At 37.1% G+C, this 24,708-nt stretch overlaps 1 protein-coding gene across 3 annotated transcripts in view; it reads left to right on the top strand.

The window, feature by feature from the left end:
* Positions 1–24,708, top strand: part of ABCC9 (ATP binding cassette subfamily C member 9) — a 130,983-nt gene that overhangs the window by 39,229 nt on the left and 67,046 nt on the right. For all 3 annotated transcript variants that reach the window (XM_047066153.1, XM_047066155.1, XM_047066154.1), the window contains 5 exons: positions 4,305–4,413; positions 9,101–9,208; positions 15,323–15,395; positions 16,287–16,392; positions 24,584–24,622. In XM_047066153.1, the coding sequence (XP_046922109.1) occupies positions 4,305–4,413; positions 9,101–9,208; positions 15,323–15,395; positions 16,287–16,392; positions 24,584–24,622 (435 nt within the window). The remainder of the gene's footprint in view (positions 1–4,304; positions 4,414–9,100; positions 9,209–15,322; positions 15,396–16,286; positions 16,393–24,583; positions 24,623–24,708) is intronic.

The raw sequence follows: 24,708 nt of genomic DNA, 5'->3' as shown, positions 1-24,708 counted from the left end.
GGTATCAAATACACCTGCTGTCAAATCCTAGTACTGCCATAGAATACACAATGTTCAACTTCAGGCATGTTATTTAGTGTCTTTGTAGCTCAACATCCTCACTTATCAAATGAGCACAATAGCTTATACTTATGGTAATTGAGATAATTAAATGAGATAGTATATGAAGAGTGCCCAGCACATTGCCTAAATATTTTAGGTACTCTACCCATTTCTGTTTTACTAATTTACGCCCATTTTATTAATCCCCACTTTGTGCTTCAGAGAGATATCTTCTGTGGGTCCACATGCATTCGTTAATACTTCAGGTACATTGCTAGGTATTAGGAATTGCAAAGATGAAAGGTAGAATGAAATCTGCAGGGAACCCACAGTCCAGTTGGAGAGACCAAGAAGGGAAACTAAGTACAATATGGTGTGTTATGCTATTACAGAGCTCTACACAGAATGCCATGGGCCCATATGTAAGGCTCACTAAAGCTCATTGAGAGAGAAGGCAGACAGTCTGGTCAGTGAAGATTTAAAAGAGTTAGTGGTTCCTTAGTAAGATCTTAAAGAATAGGTAGGACTCCATCAGTTGAAGAAAAAGGGAAAACATGTTCAATCTGAGAGAACAACATATTAACGGTGAAGGGGTGAGTAAGTAGGTGAGAAATCTTGGTACATTCAGAGGACTAAATTTAGTTGAGTGTAATTGGTGAAACTTTCTGATATGCAAAGTGGCAGGGGATGAAGCTGGAGAGTGAGATCCTGATTAGCCTGTAAATGATCTAAGGACACTGAAGGCAAAGGGGTGCCATTTGTTATTTTAAGGAGAGAAATGGATTTTTAATATATAACTCTGGCAGCATGGTGGGAATTACTTCACCCTTGGTCAGGATTCCTGCATTTTCCATAATTGCTTTGCCTCAGTGATTTCTGAAAGGACCTCATATGAATAAGAAATGCTTTTTGTATTGCCCATTTATTCATTCACCAGACATTTCTTGAGAAATTACTATGCTGTATTTTTGGCATTGGGCTAGATTCTGAAGATGAAAATCTTTGCTCTTAAGGAGTTCACGGTGTGATGGGAGAGATAGACGATAACAAAAAATTATAAAACAGCACTGCCAGGGACCCTCAGCCTAGAATGATGGGGCCAGGGGGCGGGGAAAGGAAGGAGAGGTTCAGAGAAGTGTTCATCTTGGGATCCTCTGATATTCATTGTAATTGGAGTTCCGAAGTGAAGTGTTACAGAGAGGAAAGAAGGTTCTCTCCATGCCTCAGTTACACTCAGAGACCACTGCTTTCTGATGTTTAGCAAGAATGGGGCTCATTAATTCCATGAAAGCTTCAGTAAGATTTGTGTGTCTACTAGAAAAGTGAAATGGAGAATTGAATCAACTGACTTGACTTAAATGTCTGAATTATTGGTTTATTCCTTCTTTGATTTATTGAGCATTCATTGAGCAATATATGCCAGGAACAGCTAGACATAATTACAAAGGCAAATGAGCCTGGTCTCTGGACTTCCTTAGTGTGCAAAGACACAATGTCTGATTGTTTAAAAGGTATTCTTAAAAAATAAAGGCTTATTTATTTATTTATTTTGAGAGAGAGCACAAGCACGTGTGTGTGTGTGTGTGTGCGCGCGCGCGTGTATGTGTGTGTGTATGTAGAGGAGGGGCAGAGAGAGAGAGAGAGGAAGAGAGAGAATCTCAAGCAGGCTCCAGGCTGTCAGCTTGGAGCTTGACTCAAGGCTGGATCTCACAAACCTATGAGATCATGACCTGAGCCCAAACCAAGAGTCAGATGCTCAACCAACTGAACCACCCAGGCGCCCCTAAAAGGTATTTTTTTGAACGGCAAAGCTGTGCTCCCTAAAATCCACTCTTCAAAATATAAGAACAGAATGACAACTAAAATCTATTAAGGTAAAGAAGATCTTTTACTACTACTTCTAAGGTAGATCTTAAAAGTTCCTATCACAAGAAAAAAAATCATAACTATGTATGGCGACGATGTTAACTAGACATTGTGATGATCAGATGGCTATATATGTAAGTATCGAATCATTATGTTGTATACCTGAAACTAATATAAACGTTAGATGTCAATGATACCTCAATTTAAAAAGTACAGAAGAAAAGGCTGACATTTAAGATTTATAAACTACCATTTTCATAAGGCATTTCTAAGGCATCTTTCTATAAGTTCTATGTGGTATTTGCTGACAAAGACTTAAAGAAAGTACACAAACTAAAGCTCTTCTTTTCTCGTTCTTCCTTCCTTTCTTCCTTTTTCTTTTTTTCTTTCTGAGGCATCTGAAATTAATTTTTTAATAGCAGTAAAGTATACATAACATAAAATTTACCAGTTAAACCATTTTATGTGTATAGTTCTATCGTATTAAGTATGTTCACATTGCCGTGCATCCATCACCACAGTCCATTCCAGAATTTCTTCAGCTCCTTACATTTGAATCTCTACTCATCAAAAAATAACTCCCTGTTTGCCTCTCCTCCCAAGCCCTGGAAACCACAACTGAGTTTCAGTCTCTATGAATTTGACTATTCTAGGTCCCTTATATAGGTGGAATCATACAGTATTTGTGAGGGCTTTTTTGTGCCTGGCTTATTTTACTTAGCATAATGTCTTCAAGGTTCATCCCTGTTATCATAACTCTAATACATTGAGTCAGGAATTCCAGAACCCTGGTGCAGGTGCTATTGAAAACAGTATGATGGTGCCTCAAAAAATTAAATATAGAATCACCATACAATGCATCAATTCCACCTTTGGGTATATGCCCCCCAAAATTCAAAGCAGCAAGAACTTGAATACATATTTGCACACCCATGTTCACAACAGCGTTATTCACAGTAGCCATAAATTGGAAACAACCCAAATATCCATCAATGGATGAATAAATAAATAAAATGTGGTATATACAGACAATGGAGTATTATTCAGCCAAAATTCTTCTTCAACAATTATCCTTCTTAGTTCTCTGTAAATGCATTTTGGAAGCTAACAGACCAGCACAATGGATTTTATTTACTTTTATGTTTCCAATGAAAAGAAGCAGTTTTTTTTTTTGGCATTCAATGCCACCGGGCTTAAAGATGATAGGCAACAGACTGAGATAAATTTACTTTTCTTCATTTTATTAGTCTGACACACACACACACACACACACACACACACACACCACAAGCTTTGCAGACCTATTTGGAGGCACTTGACTACAAGCTTAAATGAAAAAAATATTAATTTTTGTTTCAAATCTTTATTTCTTAGTTTCCTACCAAAGGCAATATTTCCCCTGTGGCTGATGCTGCATGTGCCAAGCCAGTGTATCTACTTTTAGCATCCTAGCATGCTAAAAGGAACATTTCTTTTCCTCTGCAGCTTCACAGAATTTTCTTTAGCATGTTATTTTATTTATAGGTGGATGCTTTCAAATCATGTAATTGTTTTATTTGGTTCTTTCTTTTTGCTCCTGATTCTGTAACAGTGGTTTTAAAAAATGCCTCCTAGGCAGGCCAAGGATCCTCGTGCCCTACCCAAGAAGACCATCATAAAGAATGTTTGCAAACCACTCTTCTAGAGCCGTAATGTGCTTATGAAGCACTTTAGGACTTTGTGAAAATGAGTATTTTGATTCAGTAGGTTTCGGGTGGGGCCAGAGAATCTCTGGTAAGCTCTAGGTGATGCTGATGCTTCTGGTCCTTTGCCAATACTGAGCAACAACTGTCTAGAGGCCCCTCTTATTGCCAGGTTCAAAAAATATGTGTAATGAAGCAAGATGGCAGAATGGTCATGGACCTCAGATCTGTGTGTTATATGCTAAATGCTTTTAAGCAGGCTACTTAACTTCTCTATAACTTATTTCCCCTCATTTGTATAATTAGAATAATGGGTCCTTACCTCATTGGCATTATTATTTTTAACCTCTCTGTTTCAAGTTCCTCCTCAACTCTACTGGCTTTGACAAGAAACAGAATTGCAAAAAAAAAGTGCGAAAAAGTTAACTGAATTCAAGGGGGTGACAAATTGTTTCTAATTTTTCTGATAATTTTCTAGTTTTAGCACTGAAAGTCCCCAGTCCTGGGAGCCCATCATTCTTGGGCATTTTAGTTAGGATGTTTGTTCCTCTGAGCTAAATTCCCATTTGGTGTTGAGAAATGACTCTCAGAGGTGGCTTGCTCAACATGATAATTGGTAAAGGAGATGCTTGTTTATTTTGGTAGAACTTCATCATTGGCACTTTTATTTTTAACCCCTTTTTTTTTGTTTGTGTGTTTGTTTGGTTTTTGCAGTGTTCAAAAGCTGAATGAGTTTCTCTTGAGTGATGAGATTGGTGAGGATAGCTGGCGAACTGGTGAAGGTTCTCTCCCTTTTGAGTCCTGTAAGAAACACACTGCAGTGGTAGGTGCTTTTTCTTCTTACTGAAGCTGTGAATATGTAACAGTCCCAATATTGGATGATTTTCAGTGAGTGCAGTTAGAAGAAATTGTAAGCTTTACTTTTAACCTTTATGAAGAAAAATTGCCACCTGCTTCTACAACAAACTTCAAAAGTCTAAAATTTATAAACATATGTATAAGGCTTGATATTAGAAATCATCAAAGAATTATCCCAAGAGGGAAAGAACATGTTCAATGAGAAAAAAAATTAAAAGGTTGTCTACCCCAGGGCACCTTAACCTCAGGGTTGAGCATCTGGCTCTTGATTTCAGCTCAGGTCATGATCTCACAGTTCGTGGGATCGAGCCCACATTGGGCTCTGCACTAACAGCGTGGAGCCTGCTTGGGATTCTCTCTCCCTCTTTCTCTTTCCCCTCCCCTGCTTGCAGGTGCACATGCTCTCTCTCTCTCTTTCTCTCTCTCTCTCTCAAAAATAAATAAACATTATAAAAAGGCTGTCTACCTGCAACTTTATATAAAAACAATACAAAATGAGTGTAACAACTCCCATATCATATTCTTCCAATACCTTTGAGCTACACTTTTTAGTTTAAGAAGTGCTTTTTGATATATTATATCTTTGACTCACTTAATATAACATTATATTACCTATTTTTATTTTTCAACTGAATATATTGAGTGTGTGTATTGTGTGGCTTGAATATGGCCATATTAGTAAGCAGCAGAGCAAGGATTAAAACCTGAGTCTTGTAACCCTTAAACCAGTTTATTTATCCACTACACAAATATTTACTCAATATCTACACAGCCTGGAAACATGGTCAATATTATTTTGTTCTGTATTTGTTACATGTAATGTGACATGTACCATGTATTTGCCTGTGTTTATAGATTTCAGGGATATAGATATGAACAAGGGATGTAGCTATGAACAAGGCAGACAACCTCATCCTTTTCTGAAGGCAAGTCATAGTTTGCTTTCTGAAGGCAAGAGTGAGATGATAAGTTTAAAAAATGAGATAATTTCACTTTGAAGAAAATTAAATAACGGATGAGAGAGTGACTGGTATACTGGAAGTAGAGTGGTCATTTCCCAGAAGGCCCCCTCTGAAGAGCTGGCATTTGGGCTGAGACCTTCTCAACAAAGATCTAGGGGAAAAAAGCATTTCAGGCAGAGAACTAGTAGTTGCAAAGACCCTAAGGTGAGAATGAATTCGGTGTGCTCAAGGAACAGAGGGACACTATTGTTGAAGCCTGGTGAAGAATGCAGAGACAAGACAACGTAAGAACAAGGATTGAGGGTCTGGACTGTATTGACATGCAATAGGAAACCATTGGAGGGTTTAAAGTAGGCACTAATATAATTTTGGTTATATTTTTAAAAGATCACTTTGGCTACTAGGCTACTAGGTTGACAGTAATCAGTGGGAACAAGAGTAGAACAGCTAGATCAGTGATCAGTGGGGAGATTGTTATAATCACATAGGCAACAAGAGATGATGGTTAGAGTTAGTTTTTGTGGCACTTGCAGTGGACATTGTGAGAAAGTGATCAAATTCAGTGTACCTTTTTTTGGGTTGAGCTGATAAGACTTGCTGATCAACTGGATAAGGAGGCTGAGAAGTGAGCAGGTCGAAATTGAGGTAGAATCGAAAGGCATATTTGCACATGGTAATTTTGAGATACTGATTGACATCTAAAAAGACAAGTCAGCTTTGGAGATGTAAACTTTAGAATCATTAGCCATTAATTAATATTTAAATCAATGAGACTTGATCAAACCACTTTCTTGAAAGGTATGTCGGAATAATTCTGAAGAAATTCTTTGTAATTATATGTATATATTTCATAACAATAAAATATAGAAAGATGTTATATTCTAGAGAGAGTCATGTTATAATTAATATTAGTTATTCATGTTACTATGAGACAAAATATGAATATATTTACTACTTGTATAAGCAAACAAAATCACACATGCCATCTCTTGACAGGAATTAACTGAGGCTTGGAAAGTCCTCTTACCAGGAAGTCAAGCTATATTAAATTTTTCTTTAAATCATGTTTAAAACTACTAAAAATAGTTGAGATGAGCACTCAACTATATTTAGACTTGTTTTCTTCTGCTTTTCTGGAGTTATTCTTTACTCTCCATTAAGTTATTTTATTGAGTGAGTGTGATTTTGTCTGAGAAGGAACTACCACCCATGCCTGTATACACTGGAGTAACAATGCTTCAAAATGGTTGTTTGCTATTGTGTGGCCATGGACACAAAAACAAGAACACATTATAGAGTGGAGGAAAAAGTGTAGGAAAAAGGTTTCCTTTGAGGCAGCAGGAAAGTCAAGTATTTGATTAGAACCGGTGTTGTCATCCTTTGAGATGGTAGGAGATAACCACAGAACTTATTAGATCATCTCTCAGAGATGTGAGGATGAGCAGAGTCGATGACCCCAGGAACGGGGATGTGGTAGGTCAGGTTTGTGGAGTTAGGGAAATCTGAAGAACCTTTTTGCATGAGATGAGGGATAGAAGAAAAATTGAACGGAGTAAAGGTTGCTGGAAGGAAAAAAGAATCCCCTTCAAGTGCATTCAATATCTTCAGGGTTATTGAAACCAGACTGGACTTCTGATGTCTTTCAGGGTCATTCATCACTGCTGATGGGCCAAACCACAAACGACAAACTTTTTTAAATGGAGTGAAAAAAGCTGTGTGTTTGAAAATAACACTAATGGAAACTTCTTCTTGAGAGCTTAAGATGCTATGTATTCTGTAAAAGCTTAGAGTTAAGTGGTTTTGGCTGTAGAATCTCCATGGAGAATTAGTGACATTCTAGAGCCAAAGTCTCTTCAAATTACATCTGTGGAACTCCGACTCAAATCTCTGTCAACACATCTCCTCCTCCCACCCTCTCCTTGGTTTTGTGAAGAACATGACGTCATTCCTTTTGGACCTCTGGGGCAATACTACTATAGAATTAAAGACTCTAGAAGACAGTGGATTTATGTAAAGGCATAGACCTGTCTCGTGAGGAAGATACACTTAGCTTAAAGGATAGTGACTTTATGTATCTCATGTGACATACTTCCAGGGTCATCTGTGAGATTGTGAAAAGAAAAACAAAACTAAAATAAAATTTCAGGAATAATCTCTATTTTTTTAAGTGAAATGCATTCAGTATTTTCTGTGGGACAGAATCACTGCTCGCTCTGCTCAATACCTTTTTAATCTGTGTATTTATTTGCATGTAGCCTAGCAATGTACTACTTGATAATTTGATGTTCTGTTGATATAACAATTGATGGAAATTGGAAGAGCAGTATCTTGTTTGGATTAAATTACTGATTATTTAAGGACATTTTTAATTCCCATAGTAGAATTCAGTGGATTTTTCAAAAAACTAAACCTGCAATTCCAGGCCAAAAAAAAAAAAAAATTTTCACAATTCTAGAATACTTTGCTCTTATAGGTAATTTAACAGTTTAAAAATTTTTTTAACATTTACTTATTTTTGAGAGAAAGAGACAGAATATGAGGGGGAGAGGGACAGAGAGAGAGGGAGACACAGAATCGGAAGCAGGCTCCAGGATCTGAGCTGTCAGCACAGAGCCCGATGCAGGGCTCAAACTCACGAACCATGAGATCATGACCTGAGCTGAAGTCAGACACTCAACTGACTGAGCCACCCAGGCACCCCAGTAATTTAACAGTTTTAAAGTTTATTATCATTTAGCCTTCATAAAATCTATAAGGTAGTTAAGTAAGACGGATAATTTTTTTTGAAATACTTGTTCACTAGATCAAACTTTGAGCTTACAAATTTTTCTAAATTAGAAGTTTACAGAACTGAATTTTCTACCTTCTCTTTAGCCATGTGTCTCAATATACACAGAACTGAAGTCGAGTTAAGAGAATAACAAACTTCTATGACCTAATTCAAGTTCATTTTAAGTATGTGAAGACTGTCCAACCTCGGCTGGCATCCTCTGTATAATGAAATGCTTTAGTCCTTTGACCAAGAACAATGCTATAACATTTGGGAAAGACTGGATCATTTTGTTATGCTTACATCAGCATTATATAATGTTTATATACTTATGAAACAATATCCATGCATGTTTGGACCAAAAAAATCCTAGATTGTTATGCTTTTTCTCACTCCGTAGTGGATCCCTGGGTGATCTGAGTTACATGAGTGTAGGAGATTCAAAATCCTCTTGATTCAGAGGGTGACCAAAAATGTACTGTTGGAGCATGTACAAGCCAAATGGTCTTACAAGTAGATTCTAGTTTAACCTGAGTTAGTCTGTTTGGCTTTGACATGCATGCAGTTTTTTTACTGCCCAGGCATATTTACCCAGAGAGCTGGAGAAAGAGTATCCAAAACCTAGTTTGGGGTTCCACACTTTAAATTCCATCTGTTGCAAGTATCACATTTTTGTATTTTTAATTTTTCTTAAAAGGCTTGTGAATTAGGTTTAAAATTATAGTTTAACACTTTTTGTTATTATTTGCTTTTTTATTTGGAGAAGCTATTGAAATAATTAAAATATCATGCTCACTTTCTTTGTTTCTTTTTCTTGGAATTCAAGTGGAGAAGTAGCAATATGCCTTAATGTTTAGTAAAACCTCTTTTTTTTTTTTGCATAAAACTTCAATTTGTGTTTTTTCCCACTTGGAATGCAGCAGCCGAAAACTATAAACAGGAAGCAGCCTGGAAGATATCACCTGGACAGCTATGAGCAATCAACAAGGCGTCTACGTCCTGTAGAGACAGAGGACATTGCAATAAAGGTTATTTTATTTCCTGGATTCTTGCACGAATAGAAACATTTATGGTACTATTTTATGGTGAAGTTCTGTATAAGTGTCCTAAATTGTGCCCTTAGTGATCACTAATCCTCATAACATTTTCAAAGTGTTCTGATGAGTTCACTTCTCAGTTCTTCGTCACCTCAAAACCACATTTCTTACTCCAGCAGTATGTTTTAATAACTGGAGGGTGAGCCTTTCTTCTGAATCTGTGTTAGAAGCTAGCATCCAACGTTATTTCCTTTCATACTCTTATGTTCCTCTACCTAATAAATTGATTTATAGAGAACACCAATATTATAAATCCAATTTTTAAGGAAATAGATAGTAATTTCCTTCAACTAGGAGAGGCTTAGACCAGTGTTGCATGCATTCACCCAGTTTCCCAGTGTCTTTGATCTAATTTCAAACAGCCTTTTGTACTCTCCCAAGCAAGTGTGCTTAGGTAGAACAGGCCACCAGGGAATCAGCGGCTGAGGATTGATAGTGGGGATAAGGTCCAAGGAGGGCTCAGTGCTGTTCAGGAACAGATGCCTGAGCAGTCAAGGGCTTTGGGACATTAGTGCAGCCAGAGTTCTGGAAATTAGCCCTTTTAGAAAACTAGCTGTGTTGACTGTGGGGCTATCCAACTCCCTGTACTGCCCAGGCCAGTCAGAGAGTGGGGGAGCCTCACTGGGGAGTATAACAGAGCCAAAGGCTACATTTAAATATCTCTCTCTGTATTGTCTGACACAATGCTTGTCCCACAATAGGCACTTAGCAATTGGAGCAAATGTGTTACTGGATGGAATAAGCTAATGCTAGCTAGCCCAACCTCTGCCTTCGATTTGATGTGTGCCTTTTGGGTAAATTACTTTGCCTCCCTGAGCTATGGTTTGACCATCTTGAAGTAGAGATGCCATTTTAGTATGGTTGTTTCAAGGTTAAAATATGTCACATGGGAATCTTAAAAGAGCTTTAGTGATTCTTAACCCTGGCTATACATTAGAATCTCTTAGAAAGCTGTGTGTGTGTGTGTGTGTGTGTGTGTATACATATATATACATATATGTGTATACGTATACGTATGTATACATATATGTGTATACGTATACGTATGTATACATATACATGTATATATATATATATATATATATATATATATATATATATCCCAGGCACCATTTAAAAAAATAGTTCTAGTAGTTCCCTAGACAATTAGAATGTGTGATGGGGTGTGAAGTACTAGGCCATGACAAAGTATGGAATGAGAGACTAGGAAGGGTCCTCTGTGCTTCTACTTCCAGTTACGCCCAGATAGCAAGTAATGCATGCATGACTAAAGGAACAGGGTCAGTTTTTTTCTATTAACATTTTCTGTTCAATATAGTAAGAATCTAAAAATACATCTTTTCCATGTGCCTTGCTAAATTTGTTTTTATTTCGAATGTAAAAAAAAATAGAGGCTATTATTTTTTTCTAAAGTTGACCTTTCACGCACAAAAAAAACCCCAAAAAAAACCCCAAAACAAAAAAAAAAACCCAAAAAAAACAACTCTGCCAAAAAAACACAAAAATACCCAGAAAAACTGCTTAGCAATGGATACTACAGTTTCAGGCCCACCAGCAAGCCTTTCCGTTTTTATTCCTGTTGGAAATTCTCAAGTTGGTAATAACTCATTTGCTTTGAATCATTTTTTTATTACATAAAAATAAAACATGCCTTCAGAAAAGTACATAAAATATATAAATGTGTGTGTGTGTATATATATATATATATATATATATATATATATATATATACACACCTTTAAGTAAAAAAGAGAACACCTATGGAACCCACACCAGGAAAAGAACATTGCCATTTTCCTCCGAAGGGCCTCCCAACACACACATTTGTTGTTCTCTCTCACATCTCCAAGAAACAGTCACCATGCTGACTTCTATAGTCATCATTTCCTTGATTACCCTTGCTATGCACACCTCCTTAAAAACACACTGTAGTTGTTTTAAGTTTAACTATGTGTGTGTATTTGTGTGTGTTTTGTTTCTTTTGCTCATGATGTATGTATAATTCATCCAGATTGTCCTGTGAAGTCGTACTTCATTCTTTCTCATTACTGTGTAGCATTTCAGTGTTTTCCTTTATGGCTTATGCTTTGTTTTTTGTCTCATTCAAGACAAGTTTTCCTTCCAGAGGTCATAGAGATGATTTATAGTAGCTCCTAAAATCTTTGAAGCTACACCTTTCACTTTTAGTTCTTTAATCAACCTAGGATACATTTTTGTGTTTGGTAAAAAGTAGGGATGTGATGTGTAGGGAAATCAGTAACAAGTAATTTGGGTTGTAAATTTAGCAGTAGTAAATTCAGTGGTGGTAATTTTACTACATTTAGTAGTAAGAAAGGTCTGATTTAATTTTTATATGATATCTGGCTGCCCTCATCCCACATATTGGTCACCGTCCCCACCAACAGTCAGTGTAGTCTTATACACACATCAGGGATCTTATATGTCTGGATTGATTGCTGGCCTTTATTTATTTTTCTTTCATTTGTTTCTTTGTCCCAAATTCCACTGCTATGATCACTACAACTTTCTAATAAACATTGGCATCTTTTAGGATGTGTTCTTACATGTTACTGTTTCTCTTCTAAAATAGCTTCTCTTATCCCTTTTGTGGGAAAACGTCTTACATGTTTCAGGGCTTACAGCTCTGAATTTGTCCTTTTATTTATACTTTGACTTGGTATTTCCTTACTCCTTGCTTTAATGAGCTTTTTTATACACTACATTTTATTCAGCATTTTTACTTATTTTTACTTATTTTCAGCAGGAGGAAATGAACAATGGTCTGTGTAAGACCCTGCCTTTAAATTCTTAAAAATTGTTTTAATTGAGATAAAATTCACATAACATAAAATTAACTACTTTAAAGTGAACAATTCAGTGGCATTTAGAACATTCACAATCTTGTGTAACCACCACCTCTCTTCCCTTGCAAAATATTTTTGTCACTCCAAATGAAAACCCCATACATGTTAAGCAGTCACTCTCCATTTACCCTGCTCTCTTGCCACTATCAATGGCCAATCTGCTTTCTGTCTCTATGAATTTGTCTGTTCTGGGTATTTTATATAAATGGGTCATGTAATAGGTAACTCATATCTATCTCGTTCCTTCCTTTTTTTCCCCTTCCTTTACTTTTAATACATTTTCCCCTTGTCCCTGATCCTCACTCCTATTCTGTACCGTTCCCCTGCCATTATGGTACCAGTTGTAATGTGCTCAATGTTTATGCCTAAATATACTCTCATATCCTTGTAAAATATGTGATAAGCATCCATGTGCTTTCGGTGTCCTGAAATGTTTTTATGATGGTTTGCTACTTCTCACAGCACTACTGTGTTCTATAGTATGAATCACTGCATTTTCCTTATCCCCTAGTGATGGACACTGGATTTGCCTCCATCTTCCTTCTATCACAAACCATGCTAAGATGATCATTTTTGTACTTAACCTTTTATGAACCTTTGCGAAGATTTATTTATTTTTTTAATTTATTTTTAGAGAGAGAAAGAAAGCATGAACCTGTGAGCAGGGGAGGGGCAAAGAGAGGGAGGGAGAGAGCCAAGCAGGCTTTTGCTGTCAGCGCAGAGCCCAATGCGGGGCTCAGTCCCACAAACTGTGAGATCACGACCTGAGCCCAAATCAAGAGTTGCACGCTTAACCAACTGAGCCACCCAGGCTCCCCTGAACCTTTGCAAAGATTTATATGTTAGCTGATTTTCCAAGGTCAAACAACTAGTTAGGGGAACCAGGATTTTAACCCTGGTGGACACATGAGACTATTTTGTAAAAGGCAGGAGGGAGTGGAAGTGCAGATTGCAGCAGTAGAGACTAATGTTGACCCTCCTCCTCTATCCCTCTTGAAGGAAGCTTGTTCTCTTTTACTTCTGTGCAGCACCAAATCAAGAGGCGACACTGCATTCTTCTAGCTCTTCTCTGCTGCTTTCAGACCATATATTTTCTTCTCCTGCATCCTTGTGAAGCTTTGGCATTGTCTATCTTTATCACATCTATTATCAGAGGACCTCATCAGCACCTCCACACCATTGCTGAAGATTTGGGTGCCTGTTTCCTTGTTCATCTCTCTAGCTTACTTGGTGCCATGCATGGATGTGGTTTAAACTTCCAAGGGCCCAGCTATCTAGTATCCCAGCCCAGAAATTTCTTGCTCTGCTTTCACTCCATTTCCACAACCTTGCCTATGGTCATACCTGGCCACCACCTGAAACTGCTGCTCCTCCAAAATCATAAACTCCTTTATGTCAGTCCGTCACTGACACCACAACCCTACCTCCAACTCTCTCGGGCTTCACCTTTGCTGACACTGCTTTTTTAACCTTATTGAGACCTCCAGCAACTTGAGCCCCTTCCTTTTGTCTCAGTCCTTCAGCGCTTTCTGTAAGCAATCCAACTTTGTGCCTTTGATGCTCCTAGAACAGGCTGCTGAACTCTATGGAGGAAATGACACAATGTACCAGTTGGCAGAGCCACACATATTTATGACCTCCTCATTCTACTGCCCCTCAGTAGTTCCTGGTGATCCTTTACATGCCGCCCATCAGCATTAGTTTCCTCAGTCTCCAGTAGCTCTGTCTTCTCACCTCTATCTGTGTCTGTCGTGTTGTATTTGCTTCTGTCCATGGTTTATTTACTCAACTGGTTGCAAGCTTCAAGCAAGCGGGGAGGATGCATTTTACCTTTTTTGTAGTCTACATAGATACTAACACAGCACCTCACGCAGAATGGGTGCTCAGCAAATATTTGTAAAGCAATCAGTAATTCAACCCTTCCGTGCCACCCTCCTTCCAGGGCTAATTTCTTGCACATCTATGTGATAGACAGTACTAAATGTCACACATCTTACGAGCTAAAGAAAACCTACATGGAAAATTACAATTTAGACTTTTTTTTTTTTTTAAATTTTTTTTTCAACGTTTTTATTTATTTTTGGGACAGAGAGAGACAGAGCATGAATTGGGGAGGGGCAGAGAGAGAGGGAGACACAGAATCGGAAACAGGCTCCAGGCTCTGAGCAATCAGCCCAGAGCCTGACGCGGGGCTCGAACTCACGGACCGCGAGATCGTGACCTGGCTGAAGTCGGACGCTTAACCGACTGCGCCACCCAGGCGCCCCAACAATTTAGACTTTTCAAGCAACTTCAATCCAGGGGTTTTGTTGTACCTCTCATTTCCCATTTTTGTAACGATTAAACCTATCAAGTCCAGGAGCTCCTGGGTGGCTCAGTCAGTTAAGTGTCTGACTTCAGCTCAGGTCATGATCTCGAGGTTTGTGAGTTCGAGCCCTGCATCGGACTCCACACTGATGGTGAAGTGCACACACTCTCTCAAAATAAATAAACTTTATATAAAAACTAAAAACAAAAAACTATCAAGTCCACTTCACACTTCTTAATACAAATAGATTGCTTTGGGTGACTATAGGTCTAATGATCTTTGCTGCTTGTTGAGGTTTATCCCACTAAGATATATTACCTCATTTCTGTGCTTTATTCCTCTCTTTTACTCATTCCTTGAACTTCATTAAATGGCACTAAATCCACACACTTCAAAACCTTATTACAAAACCTTCCTCCTTGGCTAACAGAGGCATTTTGTTGGAATAATTTGACATGATTTCCACTCTATACTTTGCATCATTAGGATTCTGGAAATTGCCTAGCCATGAGAAAATAATCAGTGCTGGTGTTACATTGGAAAATATTTGGGATGATTACTTTTTAGGAATGCTCACACGTAAATGATCTAGTAATCCCAAATTTTCAGAGAAAATTGTAATTTTTAGCCTTTTCATAGTATCACTAATTCTTCAAAGACCCTCCTTTCATTTCCATTCTTTTTTTTTCATATATACCTCTCAATAGTTACAATTCTAGCTAACTCTAAATTAGAATTTCACCACTATGTGTTCTACCTTATATTGAAAGTCTTCCAGTGTCTTAAAGACAAAATGTATTTTATTGGAATTATTCTCTAAAACAAAATACATACATAATTTTATATTTTAACTTATGTATTCTTCTTTTCTAGGTCACAAATGGCTACTTTTCATGGGGCAGTGGTTTAGCTACATTATCCAATATAGATATTCGAATTCCAACAGGTGAGAGACATTTGTTATTATTTTTTATTTTTAATTATGACAAGTATGGATTTCCAAGGTAATTGATCTTAACAAAAAAAAAGATTGTTTAAACATTATTAATGTTATTTATAGTTGTTTATTTGCATCATGTAGCTCATAAGCCACTGTATCATCATGGAAGTGATTGGAAATAAGACTTGCCTTTCACTACAAAATGTGTAGACATTTGGACAAGTTATTTACTGTCCAAATAAGCTGATAACAGCTTGTTGCTGATTTGTCCATTTAAATAATGGGGTAGTTGATTTTTCATGTTGTTTGAAAAAGGATTTAAATAAAGACTATATAAGAAAATTATTTTCTATCCCTGAGACAACTAAAGTGTTCAAGTTATTTTAGGCTCAAATACCCAATAATTTTTGGTTAAGATGCCTAGATATCCGAATAGAAAAAATGTTTTGATCTGGCCTGATGGTCAATAGATTGAGATTTTTCTATTTTACATGCGTATCAAAGTAAGAAATTGGAGAAGTCGTCTTAATACCAGCCCAATCCCTTTCATCTCAATTATCAAGTTGAGTCAAAGCTGCCTTCTTCACCTGAATGAATTGAATAAAAAAGTTAAAACTAATTGAGATTATTTAGGCAATTATTTCGTTGCTCTATTCACTAATGTCAGCTATTCTTATAGTTGGAAACAGTAAATCAAGACCTATATCTTTTAATTTTTCTCTCCTTTGTCAAAAAAACCTCATGTATCAGAAAAAGGAGCTATTTAGAATACCTTATTGCTGGAGACCAAGTGTGGGCTATTGATTTTGAAGCCTCAGCCTTTTCTAAATGTATTTTGGTTTTATTTTACTAGAATTCCATGTCCTCTTGCTGTTATCCTTTATCTAATTTCTCTAGGTCAGTTGACCATGATTGTGGGCCAAGTGGGCTGTGGGAAGTCTTCTCTTCTCCTTGCTATCCTTGGTGAGATGCAGACACTGGAAGGCAAAGTTCACTGGAGCAAGTATGTGTATTTTTAATTGGTTTCTATTGCTCTATCATCCATCCAATGATCTTACAAAGGGAAGAAATGAGAGCAATAGATTCCTACATTAGGAATCTGAGGATCCCCTCAGAAATAAGTGCAGCTTTCTAAAAAATTAAATTAGTAGAAACCTTAAATGTCATAAATTAAAAATTAGAAAACAGTTTCTTACAGAGGGTTATCATGGTATAAACTAGTATGATTGGGATTTTGTAAAGATAGATTTTCAAAGTTAAAAGGAATAACATTCAAAGAAATAATTTAAAAACTTATCCTATATTAAAAGAAGTTATGGAAAACCTACATTATTCATAAAGCTTAAATGCAAAAGAGCTGTAATGGTTCACTGTTCAGTGAAGAACTACCAAACAATCTTTTAAAAAATCTTCATAAGGGGCTGAGAAATCAGCCATTTCTTTTCACACCCAACTTAAAGTAGGCACTAGAAATATCTAGTAAGAGGTACATGGATAGGTCAAAGTGGTGTGTTATGCCACTGTAAAGACATGAAAAAGGAGGTACCTAGCATGGTGCTTCTCCTGAATATTTGAATGGTAGTCTTTGGAAAACATTGTGGTAATGAAGTGACTCAGAACCATAATATCATATAATTGTGCAATAAAGTGTTAAACCAATTTACTCAGTTTGGCTTACCTAGTAGATTCCCCATAAGCAGTTTATGAAGAAATTTGCTATAGCTTATCTAAGAAATTGGATTATAGACCAGTGTTTCTCAACCAAGTATGATTTTTCTCCCAGGGGAGATATCTTTGGTTGTCACACTGGGGAAACAGGTTTTCCTGATCTGGTTGGTATAAGCCAGGGATGCTGCTAAACATCCTACAATGCACAGGACCCCCTCCCCACTGCCCCGGCAACAAAGAATCATCTGACCCCAAATGTCAGTTGTGTCAAGGTTGGGAAACCTTGCTCTAGATCTATAGACGTTTGTTAATATTTTGCCCCTACCACTGTGAACTCTATTGTTGCTTACTCTGCTGTTTACATACACAGGTATGTCTCAAGAATGAGTAAAGACTATTTAAGAGCATTTTTAGAATAGAGTCTATGTTAAACTCCAGGTAAGAGATGGAAATGCTTGGATGTGAAATTTGAAGGGGAAACATCCTATTTTAAGTATCATGAGTGAAAGGAGGAGGTTGGGAAATGTTGAGTGTACATTTTATTCCTACTGGGCCAATCTAAAAAAGACAGTAGACATGAAACTGTTTAGTGAATATCCAGAAGAGAGCTTGGTAAATAATTGCCACCTGCAGTTTGCTTCATGACAAGTTCTTGTTGATCACTAAGATCAGGCACCAGGCAATTTGCCCTGCCACTATCTCCTTCCATCTTGGATGACTAGAGGTTTTGAGAAACAGATTTTACTGGATTAAATTCTATTTTGTGACATGTACAGCCATCATCAAGTTACTTGGGTTTTATTTTCACCTTTGTTTGTCATTAAAACAGAGAGAAAGAATGGGAATCAGTGACAGCTTGAGAAGCTCAAGAAGCTTGAGATTTATTTTCAGACCTCTAGGATGTTCTTCCAATATAGTCTTCCCTTGTGTTATTTAGGATTCCACTTAGGCCAGATCAACTTCCAATATTATCATTAATAATCTTCATCATTTTGCTAACTGATAAATAAATGATATGAGAATTAGGGAAGTATTTTACATAATCTAGTATTTTTTCTTTTGCATTCCTACCTCATTTCACAAAGGTAGGAAATTATTTTATTTAAAGTTACATAGTGTAATAAAGCTTGAAAAATAAAGATAAAGATATCAAGAAAAATTAAGATTTAAATAATAATCTGAGAAGTAAATAGGTAGAAATACATGCTCCGGAGTCCTGTGTATTGATAAAATATGGACCACAGATTCCACTCTGAGCTTCACTGAAGCTAAGCAAAGAGGAAACTAGAGATAAAAACATACACTTACTCAACAGAGGTTAAGAAGTCTCTCTCATGAAAAGAAAGAAAGAAAGAAATCTCATGGATCCCAACAATAAGGCTAATAAAAGATTATGTCTTAGAGATGGAGCCAAAGGGATGAAGGTGTGTAAAAGGATTTTAGATAATTCTAAGTATTTATAAAATCCTCATAACTTAAAAATCATCTTTTTTATGAACATTGCCTTCATTCACTATACTCCCATCTCTTAACGGCAGAAGGACTAAGATTTTCTTCAAAAAATGTTTGTGTTGGCTTAGGCACACATGGCTTAAAAAACTAAGCCTCTAAGAGATTGGATAAGCTAACACAAATTCTATTTTCCTTTATTACAAGAATTACTTTTTTTTCTTCTATGGCATCCTTAATATCTGATAAAACATATTTTCCTATTGGTAATATTCAGAAGATACTGATCTTCTTTTAAAGAGTTATTTATAATTACTCTTCATTCCATAAAAGGCTGTTGTGCCTCACCCAATAAGGAAAGGCAGATAAATGTTATTAGAGCAAAGCTAATTTAGAAGTTACCAATATTGATTGGTTGATGAAGTACAAAACCTAAGAAGTGCTTTACTTCAATACACTGAATTGTTTGATGTTTTTTGGAAGCTCAAAAAAAAAAAAACCCCAGTAAACTAAATGTTAGCATAAGGTGTCAAGTGCCTTGCTGCCATTATTTCACCACTGCATGTATCTCTGGCTGCATGAATTTTATTTTTAAATGTGCCCTCCTAGACTGGCATGAGCAAAGTCCAATAAGTACTTGGTCCTCTTGTGGTGATAAATATTTACTTTAGGCAGGAAAGAAGGTATTGCTGCTCACCCAAGGCACACCTACATGAGTAGAACCAAGTGTACAAAGACCTCTAAAGACATTTCTTTGGAAATTGCTGCCTTTGACCTAGTCAGCCATGTTGTAACCTCAGAAGAGAAAGGTCAGAGAAAGGAGGAAGGGACTAAAAAATTCTCCAAAATTGTTAGAATGCCAGGGTTTTTATTTCTGCATCTGGGTGTGCTCTATATTTGTTGAAAAGCAAATGCTCTACCTGAATGAATTTGTCTTGATAAACAATACAACAATGAAGTTGTCTTGATAAAAAATAATTCCTACTGACATCTTAGGAGCTAGAACTAAAATGCTCTATCTGACAAGTGGTTCCAGTGACAGAGTCTACACTGTGTAATAATTTTGATAATCATGTGAGACACAGCCATCATTTATTTTTGTTTTCCTTTTCTTTTCTTTCTCTCTTGCCCAGGCTGTCAACCATCCTCCTGTCAGGCCTCATATGTGCTGATGTTCTATCTTCTAACATCTTCGTGTAATCAGCTTTATAACAGTGGTTCAGTTATTCTAAGACCGGTGAATTGAGGAGTTACTCCTTTTCATGTGACTTTACGTGGTATGAAGGAATAATAACACACTGAATCAGCTTTCCTGGATTAGATGCAGTGTAGTGTGTTTGGGCCCACATCTAGCTCCCATTCTTCTAAATATTATTTCTGATGTAAGCTTGCAAAGCTTCACTCTTTCCCATTCCACAAGGTATCAGCCATGATACCTGAAAGCTGCTAGCTACTAAGTTTAATTTTTATTCTTGAAGGAAAATACACACAAGTCCTGCATACAGAATGGAAATCTATTTTCCACAAGGGGATTTTCCATCTGGCCTCTTTGTTTTCTCTTGCTGCTTTCAGTGCTATTCACTACCACAGTGAATGGTGGAGGATGGGTCTGGACATGGACCCAGTGATTTTCATGTAATCGTTAAGATCTGATGTTGAAATTCAGAAATAAGTGTATTTGTTTTGTAAGAGAAAAAGAAATCCTTTGAATTAGATTAAACGTATTGCTATTGTGTGAGATTATAGAGGTGGTCTCTAGAAGTTGAGGACTCTAATATTACTCATTAAAAATGAAAGAATAGGGTTTCTTTTTGTTTGTTCATGGAGGATGACTACCTACAAACGGACCAATATCTACCATATCTTCCTTACTCTGAGACTAGTATATCTTTGACATACAAATCACTGTGGTAGTTGTTGGGGAGGAAATAATTGAACACACTGTTCTCATGAAGCTTACTGCTTAGCAGGGAAGGCCACAAGAAAGTAAGAAAATAATTTCATAAGTAATTATTTGGTCAAATTTTTATAAGTGCTAGGAAGAAGGACAGAGTTTTATAAGAGCAAATAATAGGTAACCTTACTGAGCTGAGTCTGTGGGGTCAACAAGCCTTTTTTAGGGAGATGCATGAATGAATGATACTTGAACTTATATTTTAAGGATAAACCAAAATTAATGAGTCAAAAAGTAAAGAGCCGTAATACAAATGGAGATAGAAGGTGAAGAAGAATATTATGATTCTCCTTCAGTCTTTCTGTGGTCTACTGTAGGACACTCTTCCTTTACTTGGCCTTTAATTTATATCTTTGACTTCAGTTTCTCCCTAAGTATTAACAACACACCAGTGTACATTTCTGGCCAACATCTTTCTTCTGAAGATCTAATAGCTCCTCCAAAAAGTCTTTATATATAAACTGAATATTGAACACATCTAAACTGAGCTCATATCCCTCATTATCTCCAATACCTACTTCTCCTGTATCTTGGCAGGAATGTGTCCCCACCCACTGAAATCTGTTCGTGGATGCCCAAGTCAAAGCTCAAAGATCCAACCTGAATTCTTCTCTCTCTCCATTGCCCACACAGTCCAACCAGTCACTTTTCTTATGTCTGTCCTTAACACTTTTATGCCTATATTAATTGTCCTAGTTCAGGAGAATTGCATATGTGAACTATTCATAGTAATAATTCCCTCACCTTTCTTCATACTGTTATGAGATGTACCTTTCTGATATGAAAATCTAATTACTTACCTCTTGCTTATAATTTTTGCAATTGACTGGCCAAGAAATATTCCAAAGACCTTTGCATACTATATCAGGACCTCTCATCATCTGGTCCCTGTCTAATCCCCCCACCCTTAGCACTGTGTTCCAGTAACCCTGAACAGCAAGTTGTTTCTCAAATGCACACACTCCTGTGTAACTCCCTTCCTTAGTTAGTCTCACTTTTTTTCTAGTGTCAAATCAGATATTATCTCTTTGACAGAGCCTTGTCTCATTCTCCTAGGCAGATTGAAATGTACTGTCTCTTCTGATCCCTCTGAACTATGTTTAAGTAACTAGTGTGTTATTGGTCTCCTTAGTAGACTGATACACCCTATATCCAAAGCATGTTCTTTTTCTCTTTATCTGCTTTACATCTAGTCCAGGCCCTGGCTCTTTTCTACTTTTATTAGTGGAAAAACAGCACTCTCCCATCTCTGTCTCTGTCTCTATCGTGTTTCTATCTTTCTAATTTCAACCCCCACCCCCAGGTACCACCCTGGCCCCTTCCTTTTGTAGATGAGAAAAATCTTCACAAGTCCTTTCCAGTTCCTCTTATTCTCCTCTTGTCTCAGTCCACTGCACTCTGGTTTCTACCTCTGCCACTCCACTGAGACTATTCTTATTAAGTCCATAGTGGCATCCTAATTTTTAAATTCACTGTGTACTTTTTGATCATTGTGTTAATTGACCTCCTGGTCCCTTGGTATTGTTGCCCATAAGTTTTGCTTCAAAATGCCACCTTGCTTAATTTTGACTCACAGGTGAGTTTACCTCAAAGCATTTGCCTGCTCCTCTTGGTCCTTTCTTCAGGTTTCTCTTCCTTAGTCATTCATTACATAGTGATATCTTTCAGGTTCTAACTTTGTCCCCTTTTTTTCTGCCTCTATGTATACTCTCCGGGCAAGCAGATAACTTCCGATGAATTTAGTTTTCTCTATTTGGTCCCATTCCTTTCTTCTATTATGAAACAAGCTACAAAGTAATCCATTAATTTCTACACCTGCTTCTTTTCATCTGTTTTCTGTCTTCCTCAAATTAACTAAAACCGTTGAAGTCATTCATTAACTTTTTACCATTTAAAAAAAAAGCCAAATTACTTGGGGCACCTGGATGGCTCAGTCAGTTGAGCGTCCATCTCTTGGTTTTGGCTCAGATCATGATCTCATGTTTCGTGGGTTCAAGCCCTGTGTCAGGCTCTGCACTGGCAGTACGGAGCGTGCTTGGGATTCCCTGCTCTCCCTTTCTCCCTGCCCCTCCCCTGCTTGCTCTCTATCTCCTTCTCTCTAAAAGTAAATAAATAAACATTTAAAAACTACAAATTTCTTTTTTTAATATAATTTATTGTCAAATTGGTTTCCATACAACACCCAGTGCTCATCCCAACAAGTGCCCTCCTCCATGCCCATCACCCACTTTCCCCTCACCCCCATCCCCCATCAACCCTCAGTTTGTTCTCAGTCCTTAAGAGTCTCTTATGGTTTGCCTCCCTCCCTCTCTGTAACTTTTTTTTTGTCCCTTCCCTTCCCCCATGGTCTTCTCTTAAGTTTCTCAAGATCCACATATGAGTGAAAACATAGTCTATCTGTCTTTCTCTGCCTGACTTATTTCACTTAGCCTAATACCCTCCAATTCCATCCACATTGCTGCAAATGGCCAGATTTCATTCTTTCTCATTGCCAAGTAGTATTCCATTGTATATATAAACCACGTCTTCTTTATCCATTTGTCAGTTGATGGACATTTAGGCTCTTTCCATAATTTGGCTATTGTTAAAAGTGCTGCTGTAAACATTGGGGTACATGTGCCCCTATGCATCAGCACTCCTGTATCCCTTGGGTAAATTCCTAGCAGTACCACTGCTAGGTCATAGGGTAGTTCTAGTTTTAATTTTTTTTTCAACATTTATTTATTTTTGGGACAGAGAGAGACAGAGCATGAACGGGGGAGGGGCAGAGAGAGAGGGAGACACAGAATCGGAAACAGGCTCCAGGCTCCGAGCCATCCGCCCAGAGCCTGACGCGGGGCTCGAACTCACGGACCGCGAGATCGTGACCTGGCTGAAGTCGGACACTTAACCGACTGCGCCACCCAGGCGCCCCTCTAGTTTTAATTTTTTGAGGAAACTCCACACTGTTTTTCAGAGCGGCTACACCAGTTTGCATTCCCACCAACAGTGCAGGAGGATTCCCATTTCTCCACATCCTCGCCAGCATCTATAGTCTCCTGATTTGTTCATTTTAGCCATTCTGACCAGTGTGAGGTGGTATCTCAGTGTGGTTTTGAAAATCCAAATTTCCTGATACTAAAGCATATTATAAGCAAATATCACTTGGGAAAATGTAGATTTCATTATTTTTGGTATGTGAGCAACTTGGGTCAGAGAATAATCATTATTGAGAGGAGATTTTTAGTCTGAAATTGTTTTTTCCTGCCTTAGTTAACCTTACCAGGATGTCATTAGCAGTATGCAAGCATGAAAATCTTATCATTAGTAGCTCTAAGCTAAGTATTACTAGACAACATACTTAGGTATATTTTCTCCATAAAAGCATATGGTGCTTTCCAGAGCCAAATGAGATCTACTTTTAGAGTTCCACTGGACTTTAATTTTGTGTGTAGTTTTTGAATTCAGGTCTTGAATTCAACTACATTATTCAAATTTAGAACAATAAAATGAATAGGTGTTTTTTCCCCCATAATATAGATATAACTAAATGCTATTAGGAAAACATCTCTTTGTACATAAATCATATCAAACAATAACCATACCCAAATGTTGTGGTTTGACCTATTGTGCATGTCTATCTTTCTTAGGATTCCTTAAGGACCAAGCTGTGTCTAAACCTTTCAAGTTTAGAGCCCCAAAAGTAGTTCTTTTTTTCATGCCATAGGATGGCTAATTAGGAATCTAAACAGGTTAGATTTCAATTTTAAAGGTAGGGAGACTTTGGAAATACCAAATCCTTATACAGACTAGGAAACTATTGTAGGAAGATTACCTAAATTTATACAGCTAGATAGAACAGAGGTGGTGTAGAACCCAGGTCACTGTATGAACCCAGATGTTGTAATGAAACAGAACAGTGCTATCTTTTGGAAGCTTACTAAGCAATTATTTCCTCACTGATGAAGACATAAAAGAAAATTATTATTTGTCTGGTTTGTCTTTGAAATTAATATCAAAAACCGTTTGGGAAACATAGCTATTAATATGTCCAATGTTTATTTTATTTTTATCTGATATATGCACACATTCATTCTTATATTTATATTTCATAATTAATGAACATTGTTTGCCATACTTGCAGTGTAAATGAATCTGAACCTTCTTTTGAAGCAACCAGAAGGTATTATTTCTATTTTAATCTGCATTTAATAAGAATAACTTTCTTCCTCAGACTTTACCTAATACTCAGACTCTTACTCGTAGTCA

The sequence above is a fragment of the Lynx rufus genome, unplaced genomic scaffold (assembly GCF_022079265.1).
Source record: "Lynx rufus isolate CCGP_SWC_20201006 ecotype Redwood Valley unplaced genomic scaffold, mLynRuf1.p SCAF_7, whole genome shotgun sequence".
In the NCBI taxonomy this organism is placed as follows: Eukaryota; Metazoa; Chordata; class Mammalia; order Carnivora; family Felidae; genus Lynx; species Lynx rufus.
The sequence above is the reverse complement of the archived record's forward strand: the minus strand, read 5'-3'. Positions and strand labels throughout refer to the sequence as shown.